At 47.5% G+C, this 23,408-nt stretch overlaps 1 protein-coding gene across 2 annotated transcripts in view; it reads left to right on the forward strand.

Moving 5' to 3' along the window:
* Window positions 1-3,050: 3,050 nt before the first annotated feature.
* Window positions 3,051-23,408, forward strand: part of Zc3h12d (zinc finger CCCH type containing 12D) — a 37,519-nt gene continuing 17,161 nt past the window's right edge. The window contains exons 1-2 of one of the 2 annotated variants that reach the window (XM_006227616.5): window positions 3,051-6,338; window positions 10,092-10,475. In XM_006227616.5, coding sequence (XP_006227678.1) covers window positions 10,162-10,475 — 314 coding nt within the window. In that variant the 5' untranslated portion in view covers window positions 3,051-6,338; window positions 10,092-10,161. The remainder of the gene's footprint in view (window positions 6,339-10,091; window positions 10,476-23,408) is intronic. The other variant, NM_001107469.1, reaches the window with a different exon arrangement.

The following is a 23,408-nucleotide window of genomic DNA, read 5'->3' on the forward strand; positions in this document are numbered from 1 at the left end:
AGGGAACACTCGGTGATGGACTGACCAAAGCGGAGGGTCCGAAAGAGAAAGGAAGGCCCAAAGACAGGAGGGAGTGGGGAGCAAATCCAGAAATGGATCTGCAGGCAGTAGAAAACTGGAGCATGTTCCTAAGGGAGAAAGTGGCACAATGTAGCCAAAGAAAATGGGAGTTGGATATAAGATCTGCAACAGGTTGGTACCACAGCTCCCATTGCTTTGAACGTAACTCATCCTATATCCGTGCCTCATACAACCCCAAACCAGATTTAATCCAAGTCGCCTTCCCAGAGGAGGTGCTATGTAAGCAGAGGCCTGGATTTGAGACAGAGTGGGCCTCCCATCAATTAAAAAAAAATCATAAGTCAAGGTCTCTGCTGCATAATCAGTTATTCAGAGACCAGTTTGAGGGTCTGGAATGGCTACAGATGGATGTGGTTTGGGTAAAACTTTAATATTCTGGGGGTGCAATCAGTGGAGCTCCCTAGTTAATATAGTCCACAGTCCCTTAATGGGCCACCTCTCATACTGTCTTAGGGGCAGTCACCCTGTCCAACTCATCTCTGCACATGCAGCATGCAGCAGAGCCTTGCTGTTACTGTAATTTCATTGGATGACAGATACTGTTTTAACTTCAGAAGGGTTGTTTCACTCTTACATCAATAGTCATCTACTATTCACAAATCAAAAGCACAGATTCATAGCCTTTTCCCCTCGAATGCTTACAGGAAGTAACATGATAGGTCTCACCAGGATACTTGTTTCATTTGAGAGCCCGTGTTACATCCTATGTCCACTCGATAGCCTCTACATGAGTGGTCACGTGATGCCAAAACACACACGGTAGCCGCTTGAAGACATTAATGATTCTTGCTGGCTTCTGGTGTGTTCCTTGGCTTACAGCTACATCACTTTAAGATTAGCCTCCGTCTTCACATGGCCTTTGCCCTGCATCTCTGTGTCTGAGTCTCCCTCTTCCTTTTCTAATAAAGATGCTAGCCCAGTCAAGGCCATACAACTCCATCTTACCTGGGTGACTTTTACAGAGACTATTTCCAAATAAAGTTATGTTCACAGATATAAGGAGTTAGAACTTGAACACATTTTAGGACAGGAGTCAAGGTGAGGGCAGGGTAACTTGGCACCTTTTTGTGCAGTGAGGTATTGTATTGTGGAATCCAAGAAAAGCTTCTGTAGCGTTTTGGCCAGAGGCCAGCAGAGGATGCTAGGATGAACCTTGGAACCTATGTTTCTAACCAGTGTGGCCAGGGTTCAGATGTAATCATAAGCCGGTGCCATGGGTCTATGTTTTCAAGGCTTCATGTAGCATATACAACACCCCTCGTCGTTGCCTGTGCTCATCCCAGTTCCTCTGTTAGTGACCATCAGCCCTTGTGTCTTTCGGTTCATAGCATTTCCTCTTAGGGATGGATGGAGTACTAGCATGAACCACAACACATTTCCCTTGGGGGCTCTCTGAAAATCTAAGACTCTCTCTAGGTTCTAGGAAAGGCAGGTCTTCCAGAGTCAACCGTGGTCTGTTAAAGCTATGCATTACTCCGCTCATGATGTGCTGACCCCCAAACATATGGTCATTCTCATTGCTACTTCATAACTGTAATTTTGCTGCTGTTATGAATCGTAATGTAAAGGTCAGATACACAGGATATCCGATCCTTGTCTCTTGTGAAAGGGTTGTTGAACCCCAAAGGGGTCATGGTTCACAGGTTGAGAACCACTGGTATAGTGGCGAGGGAATTCAGTAGCTGGGGCTGTACAAAGAAAGCCCCGCAGGACCATTACTTCTGTCCCACGTTCCTCACAAAACCTGCAGTCCTGAGAAAGGCTGGCTGATCCTTTGGAAGGCCAGACCTTCCTGCATTTGGATTTGTCCAACATCTCTGCACCGGAGGACACAGTTTTCCCAACCTGTGATGTCATGATGGCCCAGAAATGAGTACACAATATTAATTGAACTTGTTTTTATTTTATATGTATGAATGTTTTGCCTGTATGCATGCATGTATGAATGTATGTTCAGAAGAGAGGATCAAATCTCCTGAAACTGAACTTACAGATATTTGCGAGCTGCCATACAGGTGGTAGAAACTGAACCCTGGTCATCTACAAGAGCATCTAAACAGCCATCTCTCCAACCCCTCAATCTGTGCAGGGCAAGCACACACACTCCTGCTGTTGACCGGGAGGGTAGTTTTGCTAGTCTCTGCAAAGTCGTTTTGTTTTAGAAACCTGGCCTCAGTATGTAGCCTTATATAGACCTACTAGCCTCCGCCTCACGGAGAGTCTCCTTCCTGCTTCTGCCTACTAAGTGCTGGGATTAAAGATGTGCACAACATTCTGTTTGTCTCTGCAATTTGTCAGGCCTTTCTAGATGCTGGGCTTTGCCCCGGCCGATTGTGGTAAGCCTATCTTTGTTATAGAGTGTGTTTAGGTCGGGTGTGGTGTCAGGCACTCATGGGCTAGGGCTTTAGGATACTGAGGCAGGAGAGGACCTCAAAACCAAAGCAGGGCTGCTGAGTTTCGACCACCAGCAAAAGTGTTTGCCATGCAAGTCTAACAACTTGAGTTGGAGCCCCAGAGCCCACATAAAAAGCCAGATGTGGTGGTACACATCTGTAATCCCAGCACACCTACAGTGGAGATGGGAGGCAGAGGCAGGAGAGTAGCCTGGAATTGCTGGCCGGCTGCCCTGGGATTATGTAGTAAACAGCAGAAACAAGGAGATCAACGAGGTAGACGGGGGGTTGGGGGGACTCACTGCCAAAAGTTACGCATGTACACACACACACACACACACACACATTAAACCACTCAGGATTGGGGCACAAAGACCAAAGCTAGTCTAAGATATATAGGGAGACTGTCAATCATTGAAAGCCACAGACTTTTGAATTAGGCTGGAGGCCTGACATTCGGCCCTCAAACCACACACACACACACACACACACACACACACACACACACACACACACAGAGAGAGAGAGAGAGAGAGAGAGAGAGAGAGAGAGAGAGAGAGAGAGGGGAATGTAATGATAAAAACCTTTATAGCCTGAGAGAGAAAATGTTTCAATCCCCGGGTGAAGAAGGATTTAAAAAAAAAAGATACAATCTGTAAATTACGAAGGAGAAGACAGTACATTTACTGAAAAGTAAGTGTCTGTATATCTCAAAACGTGATACACAAGTTAAAAGTTACGTACAAAACTGAACAGGTGCCTAAGACATACACAAAACACACCACGAGACCTCAATAACATGAAAAATAATACGGACCCAAAAGAAAAGGGACACAACAGGTCACTGTTGGGGAGACCCTGCTTGACTGTCCTTGTAGCTCCTAGCAGTGAGGGAAGAAAAGCTGAGGTGGCCTTGGCAAACACTTTCTCACATGTGGGTTTGGCACAAAGCAGAATGGCTCAGAAACCCCAGTGTCAGCAGGATTTGAGACAGGAGACTCCCACGGGCCTCTGGTGAACACACTCATAAAGTCCAAGGAGAGTTCTTTCTGGCCAGGCCTATCACCTTGTCCCCACTGTACTATGCAGTTTAAGGTCACTCAGAAAACACCCTCTAAAGTCTGGCGTCCACCGGTGCCACAGAATGGAAGGAAGCAGGTATTTGAGCACCCTGGACTTCCAGGGCTCTGTGTTCATGATACCTACCTGCATGCTGTCCTCTCTCTGTGGTCAGGGTCTATCCACACGCACCTACATCCTCCGCGACCACTTCCTGTGGCACAGACCCCGTGTTACCACAAAGGCGGGGAGTAAGCAGAAGTAGCCTTGGTTGGTGTAGACCAAGCAGAGGAGGGTAGGGAGAGAGGCTTCCTCAGGACTCAACAACTGTATTTGTGGGGTGTAGAGCCATGCCCAATCACCACTGCAAGATTACAGTCTCCTGTCCTTATTTGGTTGACTGATGTTTGTGGGGCTGGAGATGGAGACCCAGGAGTCTTCATATGCAAGCAGCTGCCCTTTCCTCTCCTCTTTTAGCCAAGAGCTCAGTTTGGAGTGAACCACGCTGTGACTGTTTCTCCTTTCGCTGGGTAATAAGTTGTCCAAACAGGTGCGACTCCTTCCCCAGCCCCACAGTCATAGCGGTGGGAGCACCACACTGTGGGTGAACTCAACCCAGGCTTCTCTAGATCACACTGTAAAGGGACCATATGGCAGGTAGTTCTCTCAACAAAGACAACCGAGGGTCGAGTTTTCCAGCCAAAATGGTGTCTCCAGGAATTAAGGAACTGAAATCTTTTGGCCACCTCGAAACACATTCCAGTCTGACAATTGAACTTTTTTGTTGTTCTTGAGACAAGGTTTCACTATGTAGCCTTGGCTATCCTAGAACTCAATCTGTAGACCAGGCTGGCCTTGAACTCAGAGATCTGCCTGCTGCTGCCTTCCGAATGCTGGGATTAAAGGCGTGCACCACCACTAGCTGGCTAACACCAGCTAACACTGGCTATGTGTATGCATAAGTACATGTGCATGTATACGTGCATGTGATATAAAAAGAGTGGAGGTCAAAGGACAACTAAAGGGAGCCGTTCTCTCTTTCCATTATGTCCATTACTCTTCAGAAGTGATGTTGACCCAGAGATGGTCACAAAACAGAATTCTGTTTGTTTGTTTGCTTGCTTGCTTGTTTTTTAAGACAAGGATTTTTCTATGTAGCCCTGGCTGTCTTGAAACTTGCTCTGTAGACCAGGCTGGCCTCAAACTGGCAGAGCCCTGCCTTTGCCTCCTGAACACTGGTGTTAAAGGTGTGTGCCACCACCTCCCAGCCCCAGAATTCTTTTAAAATGTCTATTACGTTTATTTGTAAGTGTGTGTGTGTGTGTGTGTGTGTGTGTGTGTGTGTGCATGTACATGTACACTCTGCCGTTGTGTGTGCCAAGGTCAGCTTGCAGGTCTCCTTTCATATGCGGGTTCTATGAATCACAGGATATCTTTACCTGCTGATCTATTTCGATGGCCTACACATCAAGATTTTTATATCCCACATTCCGGGTCCAACTTGAGACTCTTCCCAGAGCTTCTAAAACTTGTTGTCTTGGACCTACAAGAATAGCGTTCAAGGTTAGGCATGATAATTCACACCTTTAATCTCAGCACTGGGTTGGCCAAGGTAGGACTGAGTTCAAGGCCAGCCTAGGCATTAGCATGTTCAAGGACAACCTAGAATACATATAAAGACCATGTTTCAAAAAACCTAAAAGAAGGGCTAGAGAGATGACTCAGTGGGTAAGAGTGTTTGCAGTGCAAACAGGAGGACCTGAGTTCTAATCTCCACCATCCAGGCAAAAGCCAGACCATTCTTACTTCCTCAGAACCAAATCCTGTGTTCAAAACTCAGCTTAACTCCCTGACTACATCCTTGAGCAAGTCATTGTTAGGGGTGTACAGAAATCCGAGTCTGCTCTCTGTATAGTGGCGGAATGGTGCGCTGTGTAGGCCTGGGATCAGACTTGACCTCCTCAGTTAGAGAGAGCTGTCTCTCACTCTACGTAGACAACAGTAAAGAGAGCCGTGGAGCCCTTTTCCCACAGAGGTTCATTACTTGTTGGGACTCCTGGTTTTGTGAATAACTGGCAGAATCCTCCCTGCCCAACCTCCAGGTGCAACTTGTAGCGTCTTTGTCCTTTCTCCGCTTCCTTCTGACAGTCTGTGGTCGTTTTTTATAGCTGAGCATTAACTTCCCCTAGGAGCATCTTCAAGCAGATGGGCTTCCCAGGCACCAGGAGTGGGAACTTAGCAGCTGTTCTCACCCTCTGGATCCAGGGTGCTTTTTCCACTTGAACTCCTGGCCGTCCCGGGAGGAGGCGCGATTGTTTTGCATGGTGGCTGTACTTTGATTCCGTTGACTGGGGCGGAGGCGTGAACTTCCTACCCCTCACTGCTTTCTTCCTTTTCTTTTTAACACAGAGAGTAAGGACCTTTTGCAGCTGAACACGACTAGTGGCAGGAAGTGGAGCACAGGCATGGATCAGCTTCTAGCAGGGGTGTGGCCTGGGCTTTCTGCCCTCCTCTGATTCCAGCAACTCCTGAGGGACTGAGCGAGCACTCCCTAGTTGAAAAGAGAGGGTCAGTGTGAAGGCTCAGGCAGCTGGGCCAAGTCTGCTGGGAGAGCACGAGGGACACACCTGCTGGTGAGTGCTTGCTGCCCCGCTATCAGTTAACGTGGCAGGCACAGTGCAGACTTCAGTCAAGGGCATGGGCGAAGGGCATGTTTGAGACAGGTGTGTGAGTGAGGACTGCGCTGAACGCTCTGGTTTCTCACACCTGAGAAGCTCTGCTAGGTGTTCAAATTACGGAAATACGGTAAGCATCTTTAACTGCCTTGTGATGCAGTGTCTGATGACTTTTAACAGGATTTGTGTGTGGGGGGGGGGGATGGGGATTTGGGGATTAATCCTGCCAATTGAATTAAACCTTGAATGCTGCGGGAGTTCAGGAGTGGAGATTGCTCGACTCTTTCCAGGCTCACTTAAGCGTCCACCAGTCTAGACACTGGTTCGGCTGGGTCTAGTTTCCCGGCTGGAGAGAGATCAGGAGCCTTGGCAGCAGCCTGAGGGCTGATGAACAGATTGACTGGTCTTAGCCTGATTTGGCCAATTCTTTGCAGAACTAGAAACCCAAGCTTGGCCACCCAAGATTAGGGAGTTTTCTCCCAGGCCAGATGATGTTAATATGGAGCCAGCACATGGCTAGGTCTATGGACCGTGGCTTCAAGCATACCTGTAAGTTACCTATAGTAGCAGGGACGCGGGCGCGCGCACATGCGCGCACGGGTTGGGGGTGGGGGAGTCCAGGCCGAAATGCTGTTCATAGCGGTTTGAGTGACAGTAGCCAAGAGGCAGTCAAAATAGCCCATGTGAGTGATCACACACAACATATGGATTATGGTTCATAATCCACATGGGTTATGATTCTGCCTCAAACAGAAAGAAAATTCGGACACAATTCGGACACAATATGGTTGGAGCTTGAAGACATCAAGCTAAGGAAAACAAATGTGTCGGGGGACACATGCTATGTGACTTGAAATTCTTGGAGGTGGGAGAGAGATGGCTGCAAGCTAGGGCCAGGGAGGAGGTGGGGCCTGGGAAGGGGATGATGGATTTCAAGGGATGGAGAGTTCTGGAGATGGGTGAACTAAGAGTTAACCGATGTGTAGACTACTCACCTGTACAGGACTATGAGCTTAGAGATGGTTAAAATGGGGCCTTGGGCATGCCAGGCAAGCACCCTACCCGTAAGATACAGGCCTAGCCCCCTGCCATGTGTTTTTAAATTACAGATTCTCTTTTAAAAAGACAGAAGTGAGCAGGCGGGGAAAAAAAAAATCAGCCCTGTGGGATGAAATCTTAAATTCTCTGTGACTTCCTCAAACTCTAACTGACAAAACCAAACCAAACCAAACCATATCTGACTGATAGCTAGCTCCACTAGAGGGACTGGAAATCTGTGCTGACTCACCAAACTCCACGGAGTTGTTGAGAAGCTAGGACCAGGCTGACTTCTCCTCACTCTTGGGATTGACCTCTGGGTGCCTAATGAGTAATTTGGGGCTCAAAGCTGTGGATTCGTACTGCAGGTGGCCACTGAAAGGGGCTCTCTGGTCTGGATGACAAACATCACTATTTAGTAGCACTAAAGACAAGTCACCAAAGGCTCTTTCCCTTAGCTTCCTCACACAAACCACCACGCCATGTGAGGAACAGTCTCGCACTTTTCCACCTCAAAAGGAGGTTGGGGTTTCCACAATGTAGGAGGCAGTCCCTCATAATTCGGCAGTGCTGTGCACAGGGGGACTGTGGTTTCTCACAGCTTTATCCCTCCCTTTCCTTTATTCTCCCCTTTCAGTCTCTCCTCAATTTCTCCAGAGGCTCTTCCAGAGATTGCAGGCTTCCTACCTGGGTTTGTTGCTTTTAGAGGGGACACAGGACAGAGAGGGTCGGAATGCTGACCCTTGTGAGGTCTCATGATGAAATCTGTAAGATTTTGGTACTAATCTTCTGGGTTATCTGGGACTTCCAGTCAAGACTGAGGAAGAGAACTTAGATGAAACTGTTCAGATTCTAAGATTTTAAAAATAGCAAGGTCACCCTTAAGCAGCTGAGAGCTAATAGCTCCTGAAAGCAGGCCCCTACCCCTGGTTCCTCCCTTATTTAGAAATCATTTGTCTTAAAAGGAACTAAAGTTGCTGTTATGGTCCCGAGGGGGAATTATTTTCTGAAGTAGGTGAATTCTCCGTGAGTTTTGTAACTAACAGCTGTCTAAAAACAGCTGTCTGGTGGCACACGTACCTTTTGAAAGCCTTCTCAGAAAAGGGTCTGTGGTAGATGACTCGCTGGCGCCATAGAAAGAAGCAGCCACAGGGAGGGGAGGCCCTTGTGCGACCAGCTACCTGCTCGACCCACGTGGCACAAGTCTTTTCCTTCTAGGTGTCCTTGCTTTTGTCCCACCCGGCAGGAGTCACAAAATATACAGAGGGCTCCTCACGGAGACACTACTGTGAGGTTGAAGAGAAGCCACTCCATCGACATTTTACTTTTTCCACTTCTGCAACGGTAACGTGCTACCTCAGTGCTGAGCACGTGACTCAAAAAAACAAGTTGTTTCTGGAACTGACTAGTGTTACTCTCTGCCATCGACTAGCTATATAGCCTCAGTTTCCCCCAGCCCTGGTACGTCTACACTATTTTGTCAACGAGAGAAATGGGACGTTTAAGTAGGAGTTCATAAAAATGATACCGAAAGCGTGAAAAGCCGCCATTCGTTCAGTCATACCCTTCGCCATCAAGTTTGATTCTGGGCTGGACGAGATGTTCAAGATGAAGGAGAAAGACAAGCTACTGACTAATGATGCATACCACGTGGCATTGTGTGTGCAAAAATAAGCCGGAGACAATGCTAAGATCATATCTGTGTGTCTATTAAATGCAGGTAGGCACACAGAGAAAGTGCTGGAGACTCGTAGACATGTGACCTACCTAGGAGGCCCTGGAGGTGTAGGCCGTGTTTTACACCTTCCTGCGTTGTTTGTCTTCTATACGGTTACTATGTCTTCATGATCATCTCTACATTTTTAGACATTTTTGAACGGTGTCAGTTTCTGTGACTAGCAGAGAGTCCCAGTGTGTCCTGAATATTCCCATTTCTCCTCTTTGAACGTAACTGTCAGGTGCAGCCCCTTCCTTGCCACCCCCCTCCCCCGACATGGGGAGGTATTACAGGCCATGCTGGGTGTCCCCAAAGGAAAAGCCACATATGAGTCTGGGGTGTTTATTTTTAAGGTTAAGCGTGATCTGCATCAGCAAACTGAGCTCGAGTGCATAGTTGGATTCCTGGGCAGCCTTGCCTTTCTTGTTCTCTTGTGGGTGAGCCAGCAGCCTGTACTGCCTGCCGGGATCTCTACAGCCAGGAACGCTGTAGCCATCTTGGCAAGTGAGGGCAGACACAGCAGAAAGTCACCATGTTCTGGAGGCTGCAGGTTTGCGGTCAAAGAGTCAACAATGTTGGTTCCTTCCCAGATCTCACGCCCTAACCTGCTCACAACCACAGTGACCCCTCCGCCCTCCTAGGCTCATTTGTGTGTCTAAAGTGCCTTGTCTCTTCTTGTAGAGCATCTGCTGTAGGGTGAAGGTGTGCCCCCAAAGACCTGATTTGAAAGGTCCTTCTCTCCAAATAACGTGACACCCGGAGGTATTGGTGCTAACCACTTCAGGCCAGAAGTGGATGGCATCTTGCTGCTAACAGAGTCTCTAAAAAGGTTTCCCTGGTTTGGTCCCCTACTCCACTCTTGCCACCCTGGTCCCTGGCTAGCTTCCCCCGCACAGATACACAGGAACAGAGGCATCAGAGAATACACTGAAAGTAAAAGAGGCGAGCTTGCATCGGCGGCTTCCCAGACATACCAAGCAACTGAAAATCCCCACGGGGAGCTGGAGCCACCTGATTTCCTCATAGATAACGCCACGAGGGAGGAGCACACGCAGCATGCCCTTCTCCCCCAGAGGACCGGCTGCCAGGCTGTTCAGCAAACACCTCACTACTGCTTTTTCTTTTCAGCTCATGCCAGTGCAGCTCTGCCAGGAGGAAGCTCGGGGCAGGAGCCGGGCCAAGCAACAGTTGGCACGATATGGAGCGTCGGGGCAAGATGGAATTTTTCCAGAAACTGGGCTACAGCCAGGAGGACGTGGTCAGGGTGCTGGGCAAACTGGGTGACGGTGCCTTGGTCAATGACGTGCTGCAAGAGTTGATCCAGACCGGCAGCCGCCCAAAGGCCCAGGAGGATCCAGCCAATGGCACCGGGATAGTGCTCATGCCTCGGGGATGCTGCGGGGTTCGAGACTCTGCCCAGCAGGGCCTGGGACTAGGCCTAGAAGAGGCTGGCGGAGATCCAGCCAGCTTCCTGCGGCCCATAGTGATCGATGGCAGCAATGTGGCTATGAGGTAGCATCTTTGGTTTCCTTCGTCCTATTACTGAGTGCTGGGCCCAGAGACCTTATTATTTGGAGTTCTGGGAAACATTTTCCTCTCTGTGGTTTGGTTCAAAGAGTTTTAGGACCGATGGATGAGTTTTTAAGAACGATTGTACAAAATAATAGGTTTCCTGACGTCATACGTGTATGTTCCATGCTTTGCCCATGGTTCCTTTCTGTGTTACCCGTCTTGTCTCGCTCTCCTCCTTTCTTCCCACTGATCCCCTTCCCTTTCTCCTCAACAAATAGTCCCCGTATCCTTCCCTGCCTTACATACATACACAATACATATGCTAAGGTTCCATTTATATGCCATCATCACCCTTCTGAGTCTGACTTGTATTGCTTAAGATGACTCTCAGGTTTCATTACTTTCCTGCACACGACATAATCATCATTTTTAAAATTTATATGCCATTGTGTATACACACTACATTACTTTTTAGTCTCCAAACTAAAAAAAGAAAAACCTTTAATTATTTATTAAAATCTATATATCTCCTCAGAGAGACAATAGTATGTACATATGCCATAATAGACCTCGTTTCAATTTCAAGCCATTCATAGCTTTGAAAGTAGATGGGCCCCAGATCCAGACCTGCAGGAAAAAAACTAAAACAAGCAGACTCTGGGTCAGCTCTGCAGACACCTGGAGTTTAACCCAAAAGCTTCTCTCAGCCTTCTGTGCTCCAGAAACAAAAGCACATGAAGACACTTTGTTGTGAGCCATCAGATGACAACAGGTGTTAGCCTGGAGGGAGCGTCTGGAACGCAACTTCCCAATAGTTGCTTGGAGAGGGGAGTGCGCACATGCAGGGGGGTGGTAGGGGGGCGGGGAGGGTGGGGATCAAGCCTCGCTTCCAAAAATCAGACTACTATTCTCTATAAGCAAAGGCATGGGTATCTAGACTGATTCTCTAACCCAAATACTGTGAAGAGGGTTTTGGTATGTGATGGATGTTGATGCTATGCTTGACTGACATTCGTCTGGGTATATACCCAGAAGTAGTATAGCCAGATCAGATGCTAGTTCTGATTTTAGTTTGTTGGGTTCTTTTCTCCTTTTTTTCTTTTTCTCTCTCTCTCTCTCTTTTTTTTTTTTTTTTTTTGGTTTCTTTGTTTCTTTCTTTTTCTTAGTTCAGTCTTTCAAACCCTGTTCTGTATCTTGGTAGCTGCGTGAACGAGACGAATTGCCTTTTGGTTCTGTGACATGGAATTAACCCTTCCTAGAGGGGAGCTAGGGGAAGTGCCTGCGGTGTGCTCAGCAAGTTGATGCTGGCCATGCTCACAGGAGAAGCAGCTTTCTTCAGAAGGAAGAAAGCAAGTGATAGGCGGGAGCCCAGGGTTAGGTGTTGGCGGATAGGGCTCCTTCTTTGGCGTCTGTCCCCAGACAGCTGTGAGAGTACTCGGTTCCTCTCTGTGCAGAGCAGGCCAGTAGACCTCCATGTCTCCCTTAGAGCATGAGAACCAGATGAGAAGTGCTTTGGCTGTGTTCAAAGCCCTCCGCTTCGGGCATGCAGTTCTGACTGAAAAGAGCGTCTCTAAGGTCTCTCCTCCCACCTTGAGCTGCAGATAGGGCCAGGTCAGTCTTTGTAACTTGGCTTCTTCCAGTGTATGAAGGGATTCCAGCTTGATGGCGCGTGTGGCTATTGTGCCTGACTTGGCAAAGCTCTTCTGTGGCCCGATTTCCCAAGATTCCATGCTCAGTGCTGGGTGAGGAGGGCATTTCACAAACTTGGCTGAGTTACAGGCGGGCAGAGGGCAGAGCCATAGGAAATAGCTCACTCACAGCTATAAATACTTGTACTTCCCCTTTTAAAAGCTGAATAGGAATTCCGAAAAGCAGTTATCAGCCGTCCAAATGTGTCAACAAGCATCTGAAGCTCCCCCGAGGGATTTGAGCTCACTTTGAATTTGGCACTGAAGGACAGAGGTTTGGAATGGTCCAGCCCAGTGGTTGTCCCACGCGCCCAGCATGGTGTGCCTTAAAAGCCTACGTTCCTTTTTTAATCTGCTAGGTTTGCCCACAGGGCGTGGAGGAGCTCTGGGGACTGTACATTCTCCCTCTCGCTCTCCCTCCTACGCCCCCTTTCGGCAGCATATAGGAAAACTATGATATCTTGCTCTCTGAGGTGTTAAAGAAACAATCTTACTTAGGGTATTTCTATTGCTGTGACGAGACATCATGACCAAAAATAATTCGGGGAGGAAAGGTTTAATTGGCTTTCGGGTTACAGTCCATCGTCAGGAAAAAACCCAAGTGGGAACTCAGGGCAGGAACCTGGAGGCAGGAACGGAAGCAGAGACCAAGGAGAGGAATTCTTTGGTCTGTTCTTCACAGCTTCCTCAGCTTGGTTTACACACACACACACACACACACACACACACACACACACACACACACACACACACACACCTCTTTGCCTCTTTGCCTCTTTGCTCCTTGGATGCTAGGGAAAAGCACAAACAATATAATAACTCTTCGACTATGAACTGTAATTAATTTCCTTCAAAGGCCAAGTTCTCGATCCCTCGGTTGTGATCTCCAGCGGGAGTTTGTTCCCAGGGCCAACCAGATCCTCAGCCATGAAAAAGATGACCACAGAGAGCCCCCCTTTTATAGAGAATGGAGAATGGAAACCCAAACTGGTGTCTCATTACCTACAGAGCACAGATTTTTAAAAAAAGATTTTTATTTTATGTACAGTGGTGTTTTGACTGCATGTATATCTATGTGAGGGTGATGGATTCCCTGGAACAGGAGTTACAGACCGTTGTGAACTGCCATGTGGGTGCTGGGAATTGAACCTGGGTTCTCTGGAATGGCAATCAGTGCTCTTAACGGCTGAGACATCTCTCCAGCTCCTGAACAGAAAATTTTATTAACCCCAGAAAGATGCTCTTGGGGGTACCACTTCTCTGAGGTTTATAGGATCTCAGACATTGTTACCCTCTGCTTTGAGAGGTGAGGCTGCTGTCTGCTCCTGGGGGAGCAGGGTAGAGCTTGAAGCCTTGGTGAGACATGTGTCTTTTTATTCCCAACCTATAAGAAGTGTGTGGCCACTGTTGGCAGGGGCAACTTCCACAACGAGCTGTCCCTCTGTCCCCTGGAGCCTGAGGTGGCCCATACCTTAGCTTATGGAGAACAGTAGCCTGATTTTTGGTAGTAAGGCTTGATCCCCCTCCAGCCCCCAACTATTCAGAAGTTGCATTCCCCATGCTCCCTGCAGGCTAACACCTGTTGTCATTTGATGGCTCACAACAACACGTCTTCCTGCACTCTTGTTTCTGGAGCACAGAGGTCTGAGAGGAGCTTTTAGGTTAAACTCCAGTGTCTGCCGAGCTGACTAAGAATTTACTTGTTTTAGTTTTTCCTGCAGGCCTGGATCTGGGGCCCATCTACTTTGAAATGATATGTATTATGGCATATCCGTGCATATACTATTGCTTCCCTGCAGAGAAGATGTATAGATTTTTAACAAATAAAGGGTCTGTGAACCAAAGCATTAGGGACCGGTGACATACAATGAGAAGTTACAGGTAATGCACCAAGTCACCCGCCCTGTGCCAATATAGAATGTTCAAGTAGGGCCATCTGTCCTTGTGTCTGAGTCTCTCGGCTACTGGAGAAGGGACTTGATGGGCTTTGACAAGGTCAGCACTTGACTCGTTAGACCCAGCTTCCAGTGCTGTGTCCCCCATAGTACTGTACTTCAAGCTATTTAAATCAAAGCTGCTAGGACGGCTGAGTCCATAGGAACTGGCCTGGACCCTGGATTGAAGGTTTTTATGAACCGAGTGGATGTATTTGTTCAGGACATGTTGGAGTTTGAGACTTACAAAACACTTTCTGATTGTGACTCATCTACACAGAAGGGAACTGAATGTGGGGAGCTACCCCATAAGAAACCTTAAAAGCCTTCCTCATTCCGGCAACATAAGGAGTGCTTCAGGTTGGGTTCCTCTTCGAGGTACGGGTAGCTCACTTGTCGTTCTGTAAGGAGCGAGTCAGATAGAGGATAACAGAGTTGTAATGTGGGACGATGCTCATTATACCAGGCCCCGGGGAGCCAGGCCTCAGATGTTTCCACAGCCCCCTCTGCATTTCTCATGTCCACATGGGAAAACAGAAGGCCAGAGTCAGAGGACAGAGAAGTTCTGTGCCTGGAAGTCCAAGTTCGGAGCACTTGACCCAAGGCTGTCCATGATAATTGCGAGGGTAGAAAGTTCTGGAGTTGCACTGCTGCTATGTAGTTATTTGCTACGCGTGGCTGTGGAAACCTTGGAGTGCGGCTAATACCACACAGGCCCTGGGTGTTCAAATTAATTTCCTTTTACTTCATCGGAATTAATTAATTAATGGCTATACAAATACGCATCCAGCTTCTCGGTTTGACCAAATGAGGAGTCTATATGAGTTCCAGACCTGGTCCTTTTTTAGAGACCTATATATGCAATTAGGAAGTTGGACTAAGTAACTCCACCCATCACCACTTTCCCATCAGCCCTCCATCATCTCTATCTGTACCCATCCCCCAAAACTCTCCCCTCTCCCTACATCTGACCTGAGAAAGAACCAAAGACTGGGCAACCGCATCCCCACAGGCCTCTGTCCCGGCGTCTACCGCATCCTCCATGGAGCACAGCTCTCTGGGTAGGGTGCCAGCCATGGACAGGATGTGCCAGGCTCCTGTTTCCTTCTCCAGAGATTTGCAGGACAAAGTACCAGAACACTTTCTGATCCTGCCAGTGCTGGGATTCCCCACGAATCATGTGCATATTGGAAGGTGGCTCTGATAGACTCATGGGCAACAATCCTTTCTATTAGGGTCCCTTCAATGGGCGCGTGTGTGTGTGTGTGTGTGTGTGTGTGTGTGTGTGTGTGCACGTGTGTTCATAAGAAGCGGAGGAAGAGAGAGAACATAGTGTAAACTGTGTAACTGTCCTCTAACACCTGGCCTCCAGGCAACTGTCCGGCAATGAATGCACTCTCTTTATTCATAGACACAGCTTCATGTAGCCAAGGCTGACTTTGACCCCTCTAAGGAGCAGATTACCCTAAACTTCTGGTCCCCCTGCCTCCACTGCTGGAGTGCTGACAGCTACCGCTGTGATGGTTTTACGTGGTGTCAGGGATGAAACCCAGACTACGCTTGCATTCTACAATGAACTCTGTCTGCAGCTTACCCCCCACCCCCACCCACCCCCTTTCCAAAGTGGCCTCCACACCAGGCTGGTTCTTTGGTTTTAAGACAGTCTTGGTATGTAGTCTACACTGGCCCTGCACATCATACTCCTGCTTCGGCCTTCTGAGTACTGGGATTATAGATGTTAGTCACTATGTGTGATGTCAGGTGATGGTTAGCTTTTGGGCTGGGGTCTTCAGCTCTTACTCAAATCCACAGCCATTTCTGCCTCCTTAAGAACAGGGCAGCCAGGACAGCTCCTATAATCCTTCTTCCTTCCACTGATCCAAATTGGGGTTAGACCTCCTACTGGGCAGATTCAAAACACCACTGGTTTGAGCCTCCAATAAGAAACTGGTGTGTGTGTGTGTGTGCGCGTGTGTGTGTGTGTGTGTGTGTGTGTGTGTAAATAGCCTCTCCATCTCAGAGGCCTGAGACAACTTTGTTCATCCCATCCCATGACCATGAACTTGTGTATTCCATGGGCGGTCTTGTGAGCCCCTGACTTGTACAGGGGATTCTTGTACACTAGTCAGGACACCCTCATGTGTAATTATATCGTCTAGTGTGTGAAAATGGCAGTGCTCTAACTGGCTGCTGCAGACACCGTTGTCATGCGGGCAGAATCTGTTTTGGACACCAACCACTTCCCTTTTCTCTCCTCCCAATATTCAAATGTTCCGGGGCCTCACTTCCTTTCCCATGGCCTCACTGCAGCTGCTTCCCAGTGTCTGCTAATCTCTCCATGGAGAAGCTCTTTCAAGTGGGACAATTCTCAGTGTCCAAGACTTTACTATCTGGGCCCCAAAGACTTAGGGGAAAGGAAGAAAGACTTTGTATGGCAGACTCACAGCATTACCACCAGGTCAGAGAGCTGGGCACCTTTCTTTGCTTTAGTTTCCATAAGGGTAAAATGGGGTGAAAGTCATTTCCTCAAGGGAGTAATTTAATAACAAACTGAGCTGCATGACAGGTAAACAGGACTCTCCACAGTCATTAAAATGAGCTTTCCATCACCCTCCCCTCGCCATCCCCCTAAAAAGAGATCGCAAAGCCACAGGTGTCCCTTTTCTCTTCTTTTTTTTTCCCCCACAGAGTTTCCTTTTTGTTGTTGTTGTTTTAAGACAGGGTCTTATGTAGATCAGGCTGGCCCCCAACTTCCAATGCTGACAAAGCTGATATTTACCTCCTGATTTTCCTGCCTCTGCTTCCTGAGGGCTGAGATTACAGGCATGCACCACCATGGCTGACTTATCTGATGCCAGGAACAACCCAGGGCCTTGTGCATGCCAGGCAAGCACGGTTTCAACTGAGCTATGTCCTGAGGCCCTGTGCTTGGAACCTTTTGAGAAAAGATCTTTCTTTATAGTCTAGGCTGCTCCTGAACTCAACATTAGACAAGACTAGCCTCAGGCTTACCATTCTGTTTTGTAATGTCCTATATACTAGGATTACAGGGGCACCTCTGATGGGTGTTTTAGCCCTAGCACTATCTTATAGTAGGAGTTTGTAAGTTGGTACAAAGACAGGGACAAATACCCAGGTGGACACATTTCTCCAGGAAAGGGTGACTGTCATCTTCTGACTGGAATTCTACTGGGACTCAGTTTCCCTCCTTTTCTCTCTGTCTAAACATATCCATCAAAAGGTCAGGGAAAGAAAGCTGTCTTTTCTTTCTTTCCTTCCTTCCTTCCTTCCTTCCTTCCTTCCTTTCTTTCTTTCAGATTTATTTATTTTATATATAAGTACACTGTAGCTGTCTTCAGACACACCAGAAGAGGGCATCAAATCCCATTAACAGATGGTTGAGAGCCACCATGTGGTTGCTGGGATTTGAACTCAGGACCTCTGGAAGAGCAGTCAGTGCTCTTAACCACTGAGCCATCTCTCCAAGCCCTTTCTTATTTCTTTTTAATCGTCAGATGTTTTTGAGCCAATTATATTTTTACTGCTGCCAACATTTCAAGCGTCTCGACTATCACACTTCTACATGGATCATTGACTAGTGCGTTTCAGGTTGCAAAGAGGGTTGCTGTTCCCATCTGTCTTTAAGTCTGTGTCCACCAGTTCAACAAACACATGCAAATACTACATGGCTTTAGATTGATCAAGACAGATTCATGGACAGTCCCAGGAGACAGAGCAAGTAAACATTTCTTTCATAGTGATTGTGGTAGTGACCATTGTATTTGAGATCTGAGTGGGGCTGGATGGCTGCTTTCAGGAGCTGTGTGTGCCTGAGGGAGCGAATATGGAGGAGGGGGTGTTTGTCCTTCACAGTATTCATTTTCCTTAGAGGACAGATCTTTCCTCCTTTTATGAAGGGGAGGGGCTGACCTGACACTTGACTATACCTATACGGTGTTCCCTCCTGGTCAAGCCTTCTGCATGACTCAGGTTCTGTGCTTCCATTCCTGCCCCGACTCCTTTCTTAATGACCACCGGAGACTCCACCTGTGATAGCTGGCACAGCCGGTCTTGGGTCTCATGGTGCTCTGCCACAGGGTGTCCTGGTCAACTGGAATTGTAACAAGAATTTTAGGTCAAAAGCTGGGGCTTTGGCTGCTCCAATAGCTAAGCCCTGGCACCTGTCCCAACGTCCTTATTTAAAAAACAAGGAGTCAGAGAATGTGCACCGAGAAGAGAGACAGATAAAGGGATCCAGGGATCCTAAATTCAGAGTATTGACATGAACTTCAGGTTTAATAAAGGGAGAATTGGAGCGAGGGGGAAGAGGCATGCGGAATCAGGTGGTCTTGTTCGAAATGTGCTCCTCTGTTTTAGCTCCAGACTACTGTGGTTATCCTGAGAGGTTGACGTCTTTTGATCACCGTCATCACCAAAGGAGCCTGTCTGGTGTTTATTAGACAACGCTCCCGAGCGCAGGGTCTCCAATTCCACGTGTGGCCTGTGCTTCCCTGGAGACCTTGCTGATCACTGTGGGTCCAAGTGAGGTTCAGTGCTTCTTAGAAAAAGAGTTTCTAAGTCTTTTTTATAGGAGTGTCGTTTGGCTTTTGCGGGGGATCCATGATGGCTTAAAATACTCTCTTCCAGCAGGGACCTGTTCTTCCATCTCTAGCTTTCTAAAGATTAGCGGGCTTGTAAGAGGTTTGGGGAGTTGTTTCCAGCTCCACTGTGGACCTCTTTCAAACCAGGCAGCCTGCTTTGGGGAGAGTTGGGACATGCTCCTCCCAGGGATAATCAGAAGGAGGAGAGGTCAGGAAGAACCTGAGAACGACCTCCTCATCTATGTCCTTTCTTCTTTCGGCCAGTGTGGGTGGGTGTAAGGGACTAACAATGACGTCCTCCTTCTTTCCCAGCGTGCACTGGCTGGTATCTTCTCCCTACTGTTAGTTAGCCTCTGTAGCTGAGGAAAGAAGAGCCAGCCCGGGAGGGCGGCCAACTCAGGGTCTTTACCGCTAGGCTACCGAAGCTGAAGAAATCCCCAGAGATATCCGCTGGGAGTTTGGCTTGTGGTTCTACAGATTAGTTGCTTCCCTAGACATCCCTTCTTACTCTGTTAACCTGTGTCTGTCCCACAGTCCCAGGAAAAGAGCAGCGGCAGTCACACAAGAGAGGGCAGTTAGGGAAACTCAGTGTGGTCTTCAACGGGATGTGAGCTAGCCGCTTCTAAGAACTGTCTCATGCTGGAGAGGACGGCTCCGCAGTACAGAGTGTTTGCTACTCTTCTAGATAGAGGACAGCAGTTCAGTTCCCACCCCAGGCAGCTCACAGCTAGCTCTAGATGGATCCGATGCCTCTGGCTCCTCCTGTTCTGGTCTCCATGTCATTTGTACTTCCCCTGTGACTTGTGGGCACATTGCTATGTTTTTGGTCCCCAGAATAGGGCTGTATCAGGGTCTCTCCTGGAAACCCTCCCTTTTTCCTGTGGTGTCCCTCTTTCTTCTGGTTATGAGGTTGGTATCTTTCTCCATTATGAATCTACCCAGCAGGGTTTTAGTAAGCCTTCACCAATAATCAGGGACCAAGCTAGTTAGGCCCTGGGACCTTGGTAGAACCCTCTAGGAGCATGCAGTGTGTGTTGTTGCTATTGTTGTTGTTGTTGCTGTTTGTTTTGTTTTCTATTTTGACAAGGTTTTGCAACTCCAGGCAATTATGCTGCCTATGCCTCCTGGGTGCTGAGATTACAAGTGTGCATCACTGTGTCTGGATGGGGTGGATGTTTGAACTTATAATGAGCTTACAGAATGAAGCACTGCTTTGAATTTGCTATGGTCATCCTTCTGTAACTCCCTTTTGTGTAAAATTTTATCTGTGAGGTAATTTCATGAAAAACTTTTGTCTAAGAAGATATACAAAAGCTGAGAGAAAAAATAAACTGTGACTCTTGGGGCTCTGTTCCATCCACCAAATGTGTGTGTATACATATACAGATATACACAATACATATATATATGTGTATATGTTTGTGTCTACACATGTATGTATTAAGTATTATGTGCACTTGTGAAGTCGATGAAACAGGTGGTTGGGTCTGGCTGAGTGTGTGTGTGTGTGTGTGTGTGTGTGTGTGTGTGTGTGAGAGAGAGACACACACACAGAGAGAGAATGTGTATGTCTGTGTGTGTGAGAGAGTGTGAATGTGTGTGTGTGTGTGTGTGTGCGTGTGTGTGTGTGTGTGTGTGCATCACTTTCTCTTTCTCTTTTTTTTTCTCTCTGGCTCATGAAGAGTTAAGTTAAAGAGCCCAAGAAACTATGTTTCTCTTCTTAATCCCCTGCTGCTATCCCAGGAGTCAACTGCCAGAAGCCATCAGCTTCTGGCCTCCAAAACAAAGAGAGTTAATAGCCTCGCTGCATCCCACCTCAGTACCTCAATGTCAGCTGGGACCCCAGTACACCTGGATGTTTTTCTTCTTGTCCCTTGGAGAGATTCTTTATGTCCATACCACGGTTTCAACTGTTGCTTAAACAAGGGTGATCCACAACCTTTACCACTCAGATCTCTCCTCTGACCTCTTGGCATTTACCTACCATGTCTGCTTAGTGATCCAAGTCACTCTATATTGAAAGCCAAACTTGTGAATGTTCCTCCCCCCCAATCAGAGACTTTCCCAGAATTCCTCTGTCAGGTCAAGGTCCATTGTGCATTTATACGGGAAACCTAGAAGTACCTGAAATGTTTTGCTAGTCACTTTCACATCTCATTGTGACAATGAGGAACACAGACATTATCTTTGTTTCTTCCCCATCCAGAAACTGAGTTCTGGTACCTTCTAGTTGTCCCCCAATTCACCACCTTCTCCTTCTCCTCCTTCTCCTTCTCCTTCTCCTTCTCCTTCTCCTTCTCCTTCTCCTTCTCCTCCTTCTCCTCCTCCTCTACATTTTTTAAAGATCTTTTTAATTTATTATATGTAAGTACACTGTAGCTGTCTTCAGACACACCAGAAGAGGGCATCAGATTCCATTATAAATGCTTGTGAGCCACCATGTGATTGCTGGGAATTGAACTCAAGACCTCTGGAAGAGCAGTCAGTGCTCTTAACCGCTGAGCCATCTCTCCAGCCCCCCCCCCCCCAAATTCACTTTCAATTTTTGTTTATTCAGCAACAGCAGCTCAGACCTAACCAGTGACACTTTTTTTTTTTTTTTAAATTAACTTGAGTATTTCTTATATACATTTCGAGTGTTATTCCCTTTCCCGGTTTCCGGGCAAACATTCCCCTCACCCCTCCCCTTCTTTATGGGTGTTCCCCTCCCCATCCTCCCCCCCTTGCCGCCCTCCCCCCAACAATCTAGTTCACTGGGGGTTCAGTCTTAGCAGGACCCAGGGCTTCCCCTTCCACTGGTGCTCTTACTAGGATATTCATTGCTACCTATGAGGTCAGAGTCCAGGGTCAGTCCATGTATAGTCTTTAGGTAGTGGCTTAGTCCCTGGAAGCTCTGGTTGCTTGGCATTGTTGAACATATGGGGTCTCGAGCCCCTACAAGCTCTTCCAGTTCTTTCTCTGATTCCTTCAACGGGGGTCCCATTCTCAATTCAGTGGTTTGCTGCTGGCATTCGCCTCTGTGTTTGCTGTATTCTGGCTGTGTCTCTCAGGAGCGATCTACATCCGGCTCCTGTCGGCCTGCACTTCTTTGCTTCATCCATCTTGTCTAATTGGATGACTGTATATGCATGGGCCACATGTGGGGCAGGCTCTGAATGGGAGTTCCTTTAGTCTCTGTTTTAATCTTTGCCTCTCTATTCCCTGCCAAGGGTATTCTTGTTCCCCTTTTAAAGAAGGAGTGAAGCATTCACATTTTGATCATCTGTCTTGAGTTTCGTTTGTTCTAGGCATCTAGGGTAATTCAAGCATTTGGGCTAATAGCCACTTATCAATGAGTGCATACCATGTGTGCTTTTCTGTGATTGGGTTAGCTCACTCAGGATGATATTTTCCAGTTCCAACCATTTGCCTACGAATTTCATAAAGTCATTGTTTTTGATAGCTGAGTAATATTCCTTCCATTGTGTAGATGTACCACATTTTCTGTATCCATTCCTCTGTTGAAGGGCATCTGGGTTCTTTCCAGCTTCTGGCTATTATAAATAAGGATGCGATGAACATAGTGGAGCACGTGTCTCTTTTATATGTTGAGGCATCTTTTGGGTATATGCCCAAGAGAGGTATAGCTGGATCCTCAGGCAGTTCAATGTCCAATTTTCTGAGGAACCTCCAGACTGATTTCCAGAATGGTTTTACCAGTCTGCAATCCCACCAACAATGGAGGAGTGTTCCTCTTTCTCCACATCCTCGCCAGCATCTGCTGTCACCTGAGTTTTTGATCTTAGCCATTCTCACTGGTGTGAGGTGAAATCTCAGGGTTGTTTTGATTTGCATTTCCCTTATGACTAAAGATGTTGAACATTTCTTTAGGTCTAACCAGTGACACTTGTTTGACGACTTCTACAGCTCTCATCTCATGCTCACACCTGGCTCACTGTCCTCTATGGGCCAGCTAATCTTTGTGAACCGCACACAAGTGTCCCCACCTCCCCATGTTCTTATAGCTACTTCAAAGTTAAAACCCATGTTTACCCCTCAGCCCTCTAAGATGAAGGAGGACAATCCCCCAGCCCTTTCTTCCATAGCAAGGTCTTATGTAGCCCAAGCTAGCTTCAATGTGTAGCCAATGATAGCCATAGACGTTTGTTCTTCCTGCTTCTACCTTCAAGGTACTAGGATTAAAGGCATGTGCCACAGAAGATGATTTCTTCTTCTTAAGGCATGGCCTCACTATGTATCCCTGGCTGGACTGGAACTCACTATGTAGACCAGGCTGGCCCAGAACTCACTATGTAGACCAGGCTGTCCCAGAACTCACAGAGATCCACTTTCCTCTGCTTCCTCAGTGCTGAGATTAAAGATAAGTGCCATGATGCCTGGCGAGGGAGATGTTTTTAAGAGGCCGACAAGATGCAGCATGGTCTCACAGAGCCCTTCCTTTTCTGCAACATTGGTGTATTTTGTGGGATTTGGGGGGCACTGGCTTCCTCGCTTGGACTTTGGAGCCCTGACAGAGTCAGAATAATCATCTCTCAAAGGGAGGGCAATTCTACAGACGCCAAGTCTTGTCTATTTGGTGTTGACTCTTTTTGTTTTCCCCCTTCAGTGTTGACTCTTATATGTTCAGCTAAAGAGTTGACAGGTCAATTGTCCCTTGGAATACTGTCCCACTAGCCCCTACCTCCCATCCCCTGTAGCCTGAGCACCTCT

The sequence above is a fragment of the Rattus norvegicus genome, chromosome 1, assembly GCF_036323735.1.
Source record: "Rattus norvegicus strain BN/NHsdMcwi chromosome 1, GRCr8, whole genome shotgun sequence".
Classification (NCBI taxonomy): Eukaryota; Metazoa; Chordata; class Mammalia; order Rodentia; family Muridae; genus Rattus; species Rattus norvegicus.